The sequence below is a fragment of the Brienomyrus brachyistius genome, chromosome 10 (genome assembly GCF_023856365.1).
Source record: "Brienomyrus brachyistius isolate T26 chromosome 10, BBRACH_0.4, whole genome shotgun sequence".
Lineage (NCBI taxonomy): Eukaryota > Metazoa > Chordata > Actinopteri > Osteoglossiformes > Mormyridae > Brienomyrus > Brienomyrus brachyistius.
In genome coordinates this window covers 28240408-28253612 of record NC_064542.1, presented here as the reverse complement: position 1 = coordinate 28253612, position 13205 = coordinate 28240408, and the positions used below count along the sequence as shown (strand labels likewise).

The window sequence follows — 13205 nt, the reverse complement described above, 5'->3', positions numbered from 1 at the left end:
TCCCGCCCGCTAGGTGGCACACAAGTATCGACAGCGTCTTCTAATTCCAATGTGCCAAATTTTACGGTATGTAAAAGGTGAAATTATACTTTATATAAATCTGTCCGGCCTAGGGTTGACAATTTTCTAGTAACGTGTCATGAAAATTTTTGTATGGGATCTTTGGGAATTTATATTGCACAACGAATGTCACCTGGGGTTAAGGAAACGTTTTCAAACATGTCCTTTGAAATAAAGAATGGTCTCCTTGGCGATATTCACACAGAAGTCTGCAACCAGCTCAGAAATGTACAGCTGGAGAAAGTGATGGCAATTAGACCATAATCAGGGCTCTTTCCAAGGATTTATGACTTTGAGCGGATTCCCCAGATTGCAGCATTTGAGTTCAATAATGATAGAAAGGGAAAATTGATTTTTAGATTTAACTAAAAACAATCTTCAAAATCTCAATGAGCATCCACGTCTGGCAACTGTACGCACAGAGAAAAACAAATTCCCAAATAATCCCCATAAAATACCACAGAATGCTTCTGGCCATATCAACCATGACACCCAGGCCTGGAACACTGCCCGACCTCAGGATTGGTATGTACCCATGGTCCGCTCCTTACATTTCCGCTAGCTACTTAGTTCGAACCATTCAGTTGCACTATACAAATTGCTAACATTTTTAGCAACTGGGTTTTTGGGAAACGTACCCCCGTATAGTCATAACCACTGCAGGGTCTGAACACAGGTGAGAAACAGTATATAGAAGCAGAATTTAATCACCCATGTGATGATGCGAATCCGAAACACACCACTCGAAGACCACATGAAATCCTGCCCAATTAGAATAGCTTCCCTCAGCATCTGTTGTTACATAGGAAGTTAAATGTGATCATGACATTAGACCCACCTCCTGTCAACCACTCTGTTTGGTGTGTAAATCACTTGTAAAACCAGCTGCCCCAGAGCTTGCACACTTTACTTTGGCGGAAGGCCCACATGCGCTGACGCCGTATTAGTTTACCCGCTCGGCCATGCAGGCAGGTGTTGGGAGCCAAACCATCCTTCCGTCAGCCAAGGGGGACAGCCATTACCTCAGCTTACCAACATCTCCCCAGCTTGTATGAAAGCACCGTAACCTACAGTAGGACCGATAGGCACTCACACCACACCTTAAAAACATCACAAAAAACAGGAGCAGAGAAAGATCGTTTGGTTCATCCAGCAGGTAATTTATTTAAGTGAAGGTTAAAAACAAGCTGACTGCATGACAGGTAACGCTTCAGAACCTGGCTGGCTGGGGGGAATGACAGTGACAGCGGGAAGAGGGACGAGGCGCTCCCCCCCCGTACAGGAATACTAGCTGGTCCCTATAAATAAGGTGGAGCCTGACAGTCCGTGTGAATGTACAGATATATGTTACAGTCGCAACATTAATGACAGATGACAGCTTAGATGACCTTCTTCAGCTCATCATACAGGACCAGCACGAAGGCCCCGCCCATGCCTCTCAGGACGTTGGACCACGCCCCCTTGAAGAAAGCGCTGCTGCCCTCGTCGCGGGCAATCTTCCGCCAGCAGTCGATGGTGCCCTTGTACATGATGTCGGCTGAGGACGAGAAGCGGGGAAATCACGACCGGGCCCTTTCACCGGACACCATGGGACCTCAAAAGAAAAAAAAGTGACAGGGTAGAAGCGAACAACCCTGGGGCCACTCACCTCCTTTACGGCCAGACTGCATCATCATACGCCGGCGGACAGTGTCGAAGGGGTACGAGGCCAGGCCGGCCACGGCAGTGACGGTCTGCGCGATCATCCAGCTGACGACGATGTGGGTGTTCTTGGGATCCGGCAGCATACCTGAGGAACCAGAAAGGTGTTGTGAGTGCCTAAGGCAGAGGAAACTCTACCAGACAATATCAGATTTCACAAAGGGAATCCTTTCAGTAGCATGTACACTTGATGGTCAAGCCCTGAGCACCACAGAAACCTGTCACAAGCATGAATCACAGCAGCATAGACAATGCAAGCCGAGCACTACCATTGGCCATACATACCTTTAGCCGTGTCATAGATGCCAAAGTAAGCAGCTCTGTAGATGATGATGCCCTGGACAGACACATTGAAGCCCTGGTACAGACCCTTCACGCCATCAGACTTGGAGATCTTCACCAGGCAGTTCCCCAGACCAGTGAACTCCCTCTCTGCACCAGCCTTGCCCACATCAGCTGCCAGGCGGGTTCGGGCGAAGTCGAGTGGGTACACGAAACACAGGGAGGTGGCACCAGCCGCCCCACCGGAGGCCAGGTTGCCGGCGAAGTACCTCCAGAATTGGGTGCGCTTGTCTACACCATCCAGGAAGATCTTCTTGTACTTGTCCTTGAAGGCAAAGTTGAGGGCCTGGGTGGGGAAGTACCTGATGACATTGGCCAGGTTCCCTCTCCAGAAGGACAGGAACCCTTGCTCCTTGGGGATGCGGACCACACAGTCCACAATGCCCTTGTAATGCTTATCTGCTGTGATCTGCTTGCTGGCATGCTGTACCTATAGGCACAAAGAAAGATTAAAGGATTACTCAGAATAGGCCATGCGTAGCTGAGAATCGAACCCTGCGAAAAGCATAGCTGTCAAAGTAAACGCAACAGGCAGATGAAAGACCGACGTTTGATGTAAAAATCGTTCCGGGCCGGATGTAATAGCATGTGCAAGTCCTTCAATGAACCTTCAATCCCGAAGAATACCATCATCCGGTGCCACACACCTTGACTTGTGCCCTTAAAGACAAAATGGAGGCCGAAGACATTCCGGCAAGGACACGTGGAGCCTACGGTAATTGAGCGATCCTACCGTCTCAATCACCTCCGCAAACTTCAATGGGGACCACGGTGACCGCCCACACCCCGAATCGGGTTTAGTCAGAGCTCATAATGAAAGGAAAAGACCGCAGCCATCACCGTGCACCCCAGCGCCAAAAAAAAAAAAAAAAACCCATCCCGACCAACCTAGGCCGCCGCACAGGAGCGGCCGCCCCGGCTACAATGCCGAAGCTTCCCGTTGTCGCGACCTTGGTCCCTTGACCTACACATTGACCGGCCGGCTAAGCCGTGAAGCAGGCCATCCGGACCCAACCGGACAAGCAAGCGGGGAAGCCGCTCCGATTGGCCGGCAGTTCGCAATGCGTTGCTGTGAGGCCCGTTAATCCTGTCCCCTTCGCATTCTCACCTGCAACAGCAACTTCACTCTCTCGATGGGTGCGACAGCAGTCTTGGAAATGGCGGCGGCGATGCCGCCGGCCAGGAAGTCCTTGGCGAAGGAGACGGCTTGCTCACTCATGGCGGGGCGGGACTGCGGCGTCGCTGCGTCGAAATGGCCGACCTCTGCGCGCAGAAAGGCATTTAAGTTGTGGGTTCTCGCGAGAATAGCGTGCAAAAAAATGATTGGATGGACAGTGGCGAGGCGGAGCAATACGTCATTGACGGGGCGCCGTGAGTCACCGCATAGCTACCGGTTTGTCCTTCTACTCCCATTTAGGGCGTTCGGTTTCTGTCACGTGCATTTTAACCCTCTCCACGGCCCACCGACGAAAAGAATATATAGATAAAACAGCTTTTATCCACATTTTACCACAAACAACACCTTGTCAAAATTTTATTTTGCGCCATATTCATTCAAGAACATGGAACACGACAGAAAATGGCCGTGGGCCAACTTAGTTCCGGACAAAGAAAATATTTCTGTACACAAAGGATTGGAAATACGGCTCCAAGCAACGTAAGGTTTGCACTGGACCGGAGACTTGAATATCCAGATCGTCTGCATGATACACATTATTGTTGTTATATATACACATATTTTCGTCGACATCGTACCATATGCTTATTAATATTTAAACGCTTAACGTAATGGTGGATCATCCTATTTAATGTAGAATTTTATGTGGAGAATCAAACAAACAGAAAATTCATACGTTGATACACTTTGATTTTCATTTCTCTTTATTTTAAGGCAAAAAATAAAACGTGTGCGCTTTTCAGATGGGTTATATCCGTTCCATAAGTCCAGACCCAGAAAAGGTTGAATTTCTCTCACCAGCACCGTTATATAAAATGAGAAGTGCCAAGGATTCCAGTTTGAAAGAACAATCAAAGCGACGCACTGCAGCTTCAAAATGCTCCCCTATCAATAACGACATACTTCATTAAATTTGACAATTTCTCCATTTACGGTTCTGGAAGAAAATACCTTTACAGTTCAACCCTGCAAGCTCCAATCACTAAAAAAAATCACCAGTTAAAAGGAGTGTTTAATATTGAAAATATTTGGATTTATATTAAACATATAAATTATAAATTAGAAACCACCATAAAATATGAAATAACACATTAGTAACCATTGTATCACTTATACATTTGTTTCACAAATGTGGCACTTCCTGAATAAAATGCACTTTGATCATGATACATATATAGACACACAAGTTAATGTGTAGCACAAAAATGACAGAGTACAAGAGTTTTGCATCACATTTAGATATCAGTGGCTTCCTGCAGATGATCAGCATCAGATCGGGGTCTTCAGGAGGATCCGCAGACATTCATGCACTGCAGGGAGACTCCTGCCACTGTTAAGGCACCATGCGTGGAAGTGCTATACTTATATATCCTGATTCTGCATTTATCTGTTTACTGGAATCCCTCATTTTCCAAGCTGGTCCATTTGTGAACATGTTTAGGTGATGCGTTAAATTTTATTGGTGCGTATTGTGGAGAAACGTGGACCAGAAAAAGGGGCAGTATCGAGATACCTCACCACCGGTCATCCATGTTGTTCTGCGGTGAAGAGAAGCCCCTGTTACTCAGGTACCTCTGAACTTCCTGAAGCTCGTTTGGCCCCAGACTCTGGTCGACGCCTGGTGCTGGCTGGAAGCTCAGAGGGGACACGATGTATCCGTTGTGATACAGGCAGACCTGTTTGCAGGCCTCGAAGCATGTGAAGAGCAAGCCGAAATAGGGGATGATCTGAGAAGACACAGAACATGGACTCAGCCTCCTTGCACCTCTGAACCTCCAGAAGTGAGAAGAGACCTCAGCCATTCAGAACTGGGGTCTCCTGCGGGTGAATCTAGCACTAGGCTAACAGGCAGCTGATCTGATATGTTAAGTACTACGGAGTTAAAATCTCAGCTACTGACTAGCTCACAGAATCACTCATGTTTTGGTTCCTCTGTGGAAAGACTTCACGATGATGTAATCAAGACCCACCTCCCTGATATCTGCCTAGCTGAGGTTACGTACTGCAGACCTCACTTCCAGCTCAAAAAATAACTTTATTAGGGTCTGTCGTTAGTCTAATTGAATATTTTCAGGCACTGAGTTTATCGTCAGAGAGCGACTTGTGGCAGCTTCCAGGTGATCATGAAACTCCACTTAGTTCTATACATTCAGGCGCACAGTCAGCAAGGAAATGTTTGCATCATCAACATCTGGTTTTCAAGCTGTTGTGAGGCCACACAACAAACAGGAAGTTTTGCCGTCTGTTTTGATCTGCCTTAAATCAGTTGAGGATGTTGTCATACGTAAACCCTGGCTCCAACGCTACGGCAGACTGCATAGCTCAGGTGAGTTCCTCTGGGTACTGTCTCGACATGCGGCAGCATGGGTGTGCGCCGTTGAATTAACACTCCTCTGGCTGACACCCCAGGATGCCAGAGGGAACAGCAAAACAAGCTCCCTAGAACTGTTTCTCAAATCATTCCTCAGGGACCCCCAGACAATCCAAATTTTTGCCCCCTCCTAGCTCCCAGCACACCTGTACCAGGTATTTGGCATTCTTGACTGTTTGATTGTTTGATTCAGGTGTGTTGGCAGGTAGCAAAAATATGTTCTGTCTGGGGGTCCCAGAGTACGGGGTTGACAAAGACTGACCTAAAAGTTTCTCTATAGCTGGTTTAACTGCATATGGGTTAAAGGGGAGCATCACCTTCAATTAATTTGTCTTGGCTAACAAATTTAGGCAAAAAATTTTTTTGGTTTTGAAAATGGAGCTGAAGAAAAATGCAAGCAATATACCGAAATACGCAGGATCCTCGAGAGCCATACCTTGGCTGTGTTGGCAGCAAGTCCGTTCCACAGGGATAGGAAGCCATTGCTTCGGACTGTCTGTCGGAAGCAGTCCAGCATGCCGCTGAAATGGACGTCAACACTACCAGCCTGCGGCAACAGGGCGCTCTGAGCCTGTAGAGAGGAGGCCAAATGAGGGAAGCTCTGAGGCCATGAAGAAAAACTCACCAAAGGCCTACAGAGAGCAGACATGGCAGTGCTGTGAGCGGCAAAGCTCCTTAGTATTTATTAATAGCACGCTTTCCCATTCTCTGTCTCTTCCACTTATTATTTTGTATATCTGTGTATTTTCTGTCTTGACAATATGCTTAAATTGCATAATCAAGCCACCACTAAAACAAATTCCTAGTACTTTTTTTGTACATGGCAAATACAAGTACCCTGGGCTCATCTATATTAATTCGGAGATTCAGAAGGTCTTTATGTTAAGAACCTCTGAAAAACAGCATCTTTAATACGCTGAATCAATACTGTGATGTAAGGAGCTACATGAGTGAAAAAAGGAACATGAACGTCGAGATAAGTTAGCTAAGACGGGAAGGCATCACAGGGGATGACAGGGAGTTCTTAGACTAGACCTTCTGTATGCTGTGGAAGTCTCCAGTTACATTACATTCAGGATCAGCAGATCCCATAGTCCTCACGATACCTCACACATCACTCTCAGCACAGGTGAATTGAGAGAAGCCTGTTCCAAATGGCCGCTAGTCTCCGTTCTCTGGGTTACCGCGATCGGCTGTCACAGGACATCATTTCCTCATTTTAACCCACATATTCAAAGCTGAGGTCCGTGAGAGCAGCTGAGCTGACCTCACTACCATAAACACTAAACCCAAATTCTTTGACTGAAAAAGGTTTCAATTCTAAGCCTTGAACATTTGAGGACATAATTTTACTTAACTGATTCGGGTCAGAGAGACTAAACCATTCTGAACAAAAATTGAGTTGCATCCTGGGAACTGAACAGGCAACCTTCTGGTCACGAGTCACTGTCTTCAACCGCTCTTCTGCCAGCTGGTTGTGCTAATCTGTTACCCTTTAAAAACATCTAGGTACCCAATTTGAAACCATTAAGTTAAAATCAAAAACTTTTGTTATCTGTAAGTGCAGCTGCTGAGCATGCAGTAAAGTTGATTGCTGTTCATTTGTCATTCAGCTAAATCCCAAGGTTAGGCCAAAACAGAAAGTTGGTGGTATTGTCAGAGGTGAAGTATGCCAGGGCCCAATAAACATAAACTGCTTGAATTTAGTAGGATATAATGTTAAACACAACAGAAGCACAGAAGCAAGATCACGCTTTGTCAGTATTTCAGGTCTTATGACAAGTACATTCAGCTTAGAATTGGGAACTAGATTTTATATCTGCGATGCCACCTAATGGTCATTCTGGGGAATACAACACCTCAGGAAACTGATCATTAAAAGGTCATACATTTTTAAAGATTAAAACATTCTTTATGACCACAATATAATTATAAAATCATTTAACAAAAGAAGAGGTTGTAAGCTTATAAGAACCAGTAAAAGCGACAGATATTCAGATTTTTTTACGCAATTATGCACCTTTCGTGTTGTTAAAGCGGTTTTGCTGGTCGAGTGCAGACTTACCTGCATCTTCCTCTTGACAGTCTCAAATGGGAAGGACAGGGTCTGGGCCAGACCCGCCGCAAGGCAGCCACTGATGAAGTTCTGCAGGGGCGTGAAGCGAAAGCTGGGCTCCTGCCATAACCAGTCCAGGTTGACATAGACCATATAGCAGCCCAGGGAGAAGGGGACCGCCCCTGAGAGGGATCAGAGTGCCCCATGTCACACAGAGACTGTGCCACACCAGCATCTACACAACAAACATGACACCCAACTGCTACGTAACTGCTACCCAGCAAATACAGCTTCTAGGGGGAGGATGTGAGCAGATATCACACACACACATTCTGGTCAACCTATTTCCTCTCATTTAACTTTCATTTATTTAGCAGATGCTGTTGTCCAAAGTGTCGTGCAAGTGAAGATCGGAGAGTAGTGTCAGCCATTCCATAGAGCTACTGGTTAAGGGACATTTAGTTGGTTAACTGTTTAAGCAGCAACTGACACCTTTTAAGTTGGCTTCTCATAAACGTTATTATATATTGTTGAGCCTGCTTGTGCATAGTGCACCCCCGCTTATTGCTCACAGGTTTCTGACATATGCCCAGCCTTCTCCACCCTCCGCCGTACCTATGACTGTGAGGGAAAATCCGCGATAGAGGGCGCACAGGCCCTCATGGCGGTAAACGCTGGACAGTACGTGAAGCGCGCCTCTGTACGTCGGGTCCCGCATGTTCTGGACTACCAGGCGCGTCTCCGCCACCTCCAGCGGGTACGAGACCAGCGCAGCCACGATACCCGCTAAGCTCCCGGCGCAGATGGCCCTCCACTGCGATATGCATCCTACTTCATCCATATGCAGGTTTATCAATCTGTGGAGCGGGAGCAAAGCACGCTGGTCATTACAAATAATTCTTCACTGTGGCAGCTCATCAAAGCAAAAACAAGGGAGCAATATTTATTATACATTCAAACCAAACTGCTGTATTTTCAGAAACGTTTCTTGGCTATTATTAGACACAGATATCTCACCATTTGTGGGTGACTGTGGGGGCGGTTAAAATGCTTTATACTACCGAATGTGTGCCGAGCTAGCTGAACATTTCTGCATTTGCCTACTGCAGTGTTATTACAGACGCAAGCCTTCCCAACTTCAGACGGCTTGAAATAACAGAAGCAGAATCTTGTGAAGATAATCCACCTCTAAGCTATCATGCACCTCAAGATCACGATCAATTTGGTGAGTATCGACAAAAAACGCCAAGATGTCACTTAGAAACTGCAATAGAAATGGAAACAGGAACTGAATGGTAGCAGCAGAACGGGTGTTAAATTGCAACGAACGATAAGTATGCAGCGGTGAGGAAGTGCGCTCACATAAGCGCGCGTAACGCGTTTTGCTATGATGACGTAACGCATCTGCTGAGGCCTCGCATTACTTCATTGGATGCGACGGGGAGGCGTGTGCGCGGATGGGCGCATGACAGGCTGTGAACGAGCGTGACGTTTAGCGGAAATGAATGTTGAAAACAATAACAAAAGCCTCTTTATGACAAACAGTTGTTTATCAGATGATGGGGGGGGGGGTCCTTAAATACCGTAGTATTACAGCCCATAACATTGTATTTTTTACAAACTAATGTATACAGCCAACTAACTTTAAAACACAGAGACAGTTCGCTAAACTAGCTATTCGAGATAAGCATTCATACGCCAAGCTACCAACGAGACAGCCCTCCGAGGGACGGGTGACGTGTTTGCACGAGGGATAACTTTGATCCCAGTGAATTAGTACTAGTGACAATGCAAAGGAATGGAAGAAATAAAGAGAAAAGTGACAGCACGGCGGCAGAGGCAGAGCAGCGGAGCTCTTACTTCCTGTAGGCGGCCAGATGCACGGCGCTGTACGGGAACAGGCGCAGACAGGACACCAGGTTTCCCTTCCATAGGGCGCGGAACCCCTCGCTGCAGGACACCCGGGCAAAGCTGTGTACAAAGCCCGCTCTGCAGTGAAAGCTCCCCACCTGATTTAGGATCTTGACGACCTCCAGCGGGGCCGTGGCCGTCTTGCTGAAGATCCCTGCGAACCCGACGCACATGAAGCCCTGGAGGCCCGTCAGGCGATCATCTCGTCTCACGGTCGCCATCGTTTCCCGGAGGGTATCGGGTCGTGGAGACCCCAGCCGCGGGAATCACACCGTGCTGGGCATCCCTAGTCCACCGGATTACGGAGTCTGCGCAGAGATCCTCGGCGTGCAAGCCAAACCTCCCAGGGTGACAGCCAATCAGAAAATCTGAACAGAGGGTTATTTAAATAAATTGAAATAAACTGGAAAAACAGTTTCACACAACGCACACATCATACTGTCGTCTGTCTGAGCTTAGCAAACGGGGCGCCATTCCTTGGAAATTTGGCTTTAGATAGTTATTGTTATTGGAAATCAGACGCCATAGGAGCGTATCTGTTTTACTTAGCAGCGTGTTCATTAAAAGCCTTTATTCAAAGCGCACATTTGTCCGGGAAATACCCATCACTACTGCGCAAGTTAATCAGAATCTAGAACTTTCCAGAAGAGTTTCCTCGTAGGCTGGAACACTAATTTGTAATTTACGTGGTTTTTGTGTCTGTTACCAAAAGATCCACTGTGTGATGGCAGTCCCTTAGAAACCCATGAAACAGTGAATGCTGACAAACTAGCGAACACACATTAAAAAGATAAAGAGTAATAGTCTGCACCACGCGAATAATTAACACTGTTCACAACATACTCTGTTATTGTAAAACCTTTAATGCCTGAACTGGATTCATGTTAATCTGTAGTTTAAGATTTATTTAGAGTGGGGATATTTTTAGCAATAAAAGAAAAAAGTAACAGAAGGGGGCGCTCCATACCAATTTATGCGTCAGTACTTCACGTGCACCACGTGGACAGCCTGTCGGACTGAGGAAACCACGTGATGATGCCTTTCAAGAACTAGAAATGCTTCGTAACCAGAAGCATGTTCAGTCTGTTTAGTAAACATCACACAGTACGTTATTAGAATATGGTATTACTGTCAAAGGTAGATAGTCCAAAAAGAAAAAATCCAGACCAATATTTAGTTTAAACCAAGCAGTTGAGTATAAAGAGTCTCAGTCAGAGAGTACTCAATTGGTTGGCTAAAACAAAATCTTTGTCTAGGTTTTTACTTTCTATGCTTGAACTATCCGCCCCTGATCACTGTTTTGCCCTTGAGCAAGGCTCTTAACCCCATCTGCTCTGCAGGTGCAGCACACTGGCTGACCGCACACTCTGATCCAAACACCAATTCTCTCAGGGAGAGCACAACAGGACGTGCAAAAGACAACAATTCCAATGTGCCTGATTCCAAATGACACATAAATACAGTATCAATACTCAAAATGTCTTTCTGTCTGCATTCAAAAGAAACTGTCCGTAGTTCAGTGTTTCCTAGTGAAGTCTTTTGGAGAACTGCAGACAGTCCAGGTTCTTGCTCCCTCACAGCTCTGCAAAAATATGGCCTGTTTAGGAGGAAGCAAAAATATGGCCTGTTTAGGAGGAAGCGAAAACATGGACTGTCAGGGAGTTCCCTAGGATGGGGTTGGGAAACACTGGCTTTGATGATGGCACCCCAGCCTTGCTTGTGTGTTAATGTGCAATACATATTTCCTGGGATAGTGACATACATAATGTAAGAGACTGAATTCTGTATCCTTCACATCCCTCCCTCTGCTTCTCTCTCTCTCAGCCTGTCTTACTCTTTCTCTCTCTCAGCAGGGTCTTGTAGCTCCTTTCCTGTCTAGGATAGTGTTTGTTTTCCGCCTGTGTCTCCCTGGCAGGGGGCTCCCTGGCGGCCCCCGCCCCCTACTGGGCTGACGACCTCAGCTCCCTGTGAAGAGTCCACCTCCTGTGTAAGGTTGGGCCACTTGGCTTCGCTCACAAAGGCTACTGGAATAACAGAGCCTGTGAGGGGAAATGACAGCCTTTTCAAAAGGGGCTCCCATGGGCCAGATTCAGGCTGGGGGTTGGGAGGCAGGACCCGCCGTGCTTCCTTTTGCTGAGGCTGTGCAGCTTGGACAGCAAATCTCCTCGGTCATCTGGAAGCTGAGAGGGACCCTGAGGGTCTGTGTGGTAGGGTTTATGGTGCATGGCGGGGCAGGCCGTCAGATGGGCCCAGAGGGTAGGCCTCCACTGTGCCACGCTGCATCTAAAGCGCAGTGAGATGGGAAAAGATAAAGGTAAACGAAGAGCTGCTGATTGTAGGAGGGCCTTCACTATCAGGGAATGTCCGCCGTGTCACCCCGGTGGAAGGATGTCGCAGTGGGAATGGGAGGTGTCTCTGCTCCCGGGGGCCGTAAAAGGCCCCTGCCTCCTTTGAAAGTTCCCTTTGATCTCCTTGTCGTGTGCATGTGGTCCCTAATGCGAAACAATGGGGTGGCGTTTTACCCAAAGGACACTTTTGTCATGAGCTGTGAACCTGATCAGCCACTAGAGGGCGATCCGCAATGCTTTACTGCCAGGTTGCGGCTATGCTGCTGCAGTGGGTGTATTTCAAGGGAATGGGAGAGGGGCAGAGATATCACCTCATTATCTTGTTAAAGACACCATAGAGAAAAGGGGAAGGAGGGTGATGGAAATCAGAGGTCCTGGAGTGCGAACATGCTGTCCTACATGGGCGTCCTTCTGCTGAGCGGATACTTAAACACAGGGGTTAAAGCAGCTGCTCTGAACATTTTACAACTCCAGAGCAATACAACGAAAACTAAAAAACAAGTTCGATATGGGTATTGTACATATTACGTGCTACTAGTACTAGAATTCTTTGAAACAACATGTAAATGAACCTTTAAAATGTGTCGAAAAGGTTTATCACCACAGTTACAAGTGTAACGTCCCCTTGAAGATGCATTAAAATATGGAGTTACTCAGCGGTTGCTTCTTACACACGTCTTACTTCTAGCAGAGTCAAGCTAGTAAGTGAAGTTTTGGTAGCAGTACAGTAAATGAATCAACAAAAAAAAAACGGGACTGTCAAGAAATTAGAGTGACTAATGACATTAAAAGTGATGAAAACACAATTTGCATGTAAGAAGTTAGGACTGGGCTCTGTCTATATTATGCCCTGTTAATTCAGCTGGAGCGTTTCATTTGAAGTTGGTAGTAGCAGGTCTATCGGCAGGGCCTTTCCTATGGGCAGCCCATGTACTGAACTACTGCAGTCCACCATGGCCAAACTGGTGGCTTCATCATCTAATTAAGTGGGCATCTGTAGGTTTGGGTTTCGGGGGGGTGGTGTTATTCGTGTTCATCAATAAGCGACAGGCTTCAGGCAGCTGCAGCCAGTGAATCGATATCCCGCCCAGAGCAGATGCATCTAGACGACCACCTCAAAAACTCGACAGCTACTGTATCCTTTGAAGGGCAGCTTCAGTGCTGGCTCAGGCACCGTTAGTGTCTTGGGTTGCTTCAAAAGCCTTGGGCTTGTTTGATATTCAAGCCTCACACCTCGAG

The 13205-nt window shown here is 46.8% G+C and overlaps 2 protein-coding genes across 2 annotated transcripts; both read right to left on the bottom strand.

The window, feature by feature from the left end:
- Positions 1–1199: 1199 nt before the first annotated feature.
- On the bottom strand, positions 1200–3376 carry slc25a5 (solute carrier family 25 member 5). Its single transcript, XM_049027957.1, has 4 exons — positions 3212–3376; positions 2047–2533; positions 1709–1849; positions 1200–1597 (listed from the first exon to the last, which is right to left on the bottom strand). Exons 1-4 carry the CDS (start codon positions 3320–3322, stop codon positions 1440–1442), a joined length of 897 nt encoding a protein of 298 aa, XP_048883914.1. The 5' UTR covers positions 3323–3376; the 3' UTR covers positions 1200–1439.
- Positions 3377–3961: 585 nt separating this feature from the next.
- Positions 3962–9960, bottom strand: slc25a43 (solute carrier family 25 member 43). The gene is made up of 5 exons (XM_049027956.1): positions 9568–9960; positions 8323–8564; positions 7717–7889; positions 6088–6222; positions 3962–5007 (listed from the first exon to the last, which is right to left on the bottom strand). Exons 1-5 carry the CDS (start codon positions 9837–9839, stop codon positions 4795–4797), a joined length of 1035 nt encoding a protein of 344 aa, XP_048883913.1. The 5' UTR covers positions 9840–9960; the 3' UTR covers positions 3962–4794.
- Positions 9961–13205: the final 3245 nt, after the last annotated feature.

What these genes read in the sequence shown, in the direction of transcription:
- slc25a5 (XM_049027957.1), bottom strand. Translation starts at nt 3,322, where the DNA reads ATGAGTGAGCAAGCCGTCTCCTTCGCCAAGGACTTCCTGGCCGGCGGC. An exon ending in CATCTATGACACGGCTAAAG is followed by an intron (nt 1,850 to 2,046) that starts GTATGTATGGCC and finishes CTGGTTCCTCAG; the next exon opens with GTATGCTGCCGGATCCCAAG. An exon ending in GCAGTCTGGCCGTAAAGGAG is followed by an intron (nt 1,598 to 1,708) that starts GTGAGTGGCCCC and finishes TCTCGTCCTCAG; the next exon opens with CCGACATCATGTACAAGGGC.
- slc25a43 (XM_049027956.1), bottom strand. Translation starts at nt 9,839, where the DNA reads ATGGCGACCGTGAGACGAGATGATCGCCTGACGGGCCTCCAGGGCTTC. An exon ending in ATTTTCCCTCACAGTCATAG is followed by an intron (nt 7,890 to 8,322) that starts GTACGGCGGAGG and finishes GATCCCTCTCAG; the next exon opens with GGGCGGTCCCCTTCTCCCTG. An exon ending in CTGTCAAGAGGAAGATGCAG is followed by an intron (nt 6,223 to 7,716) that starts GTAAGTCTGCAC and finishes TCCTCTCTACAG; the next exon opens with GCTCAGAGCGCCCTGTTGCC.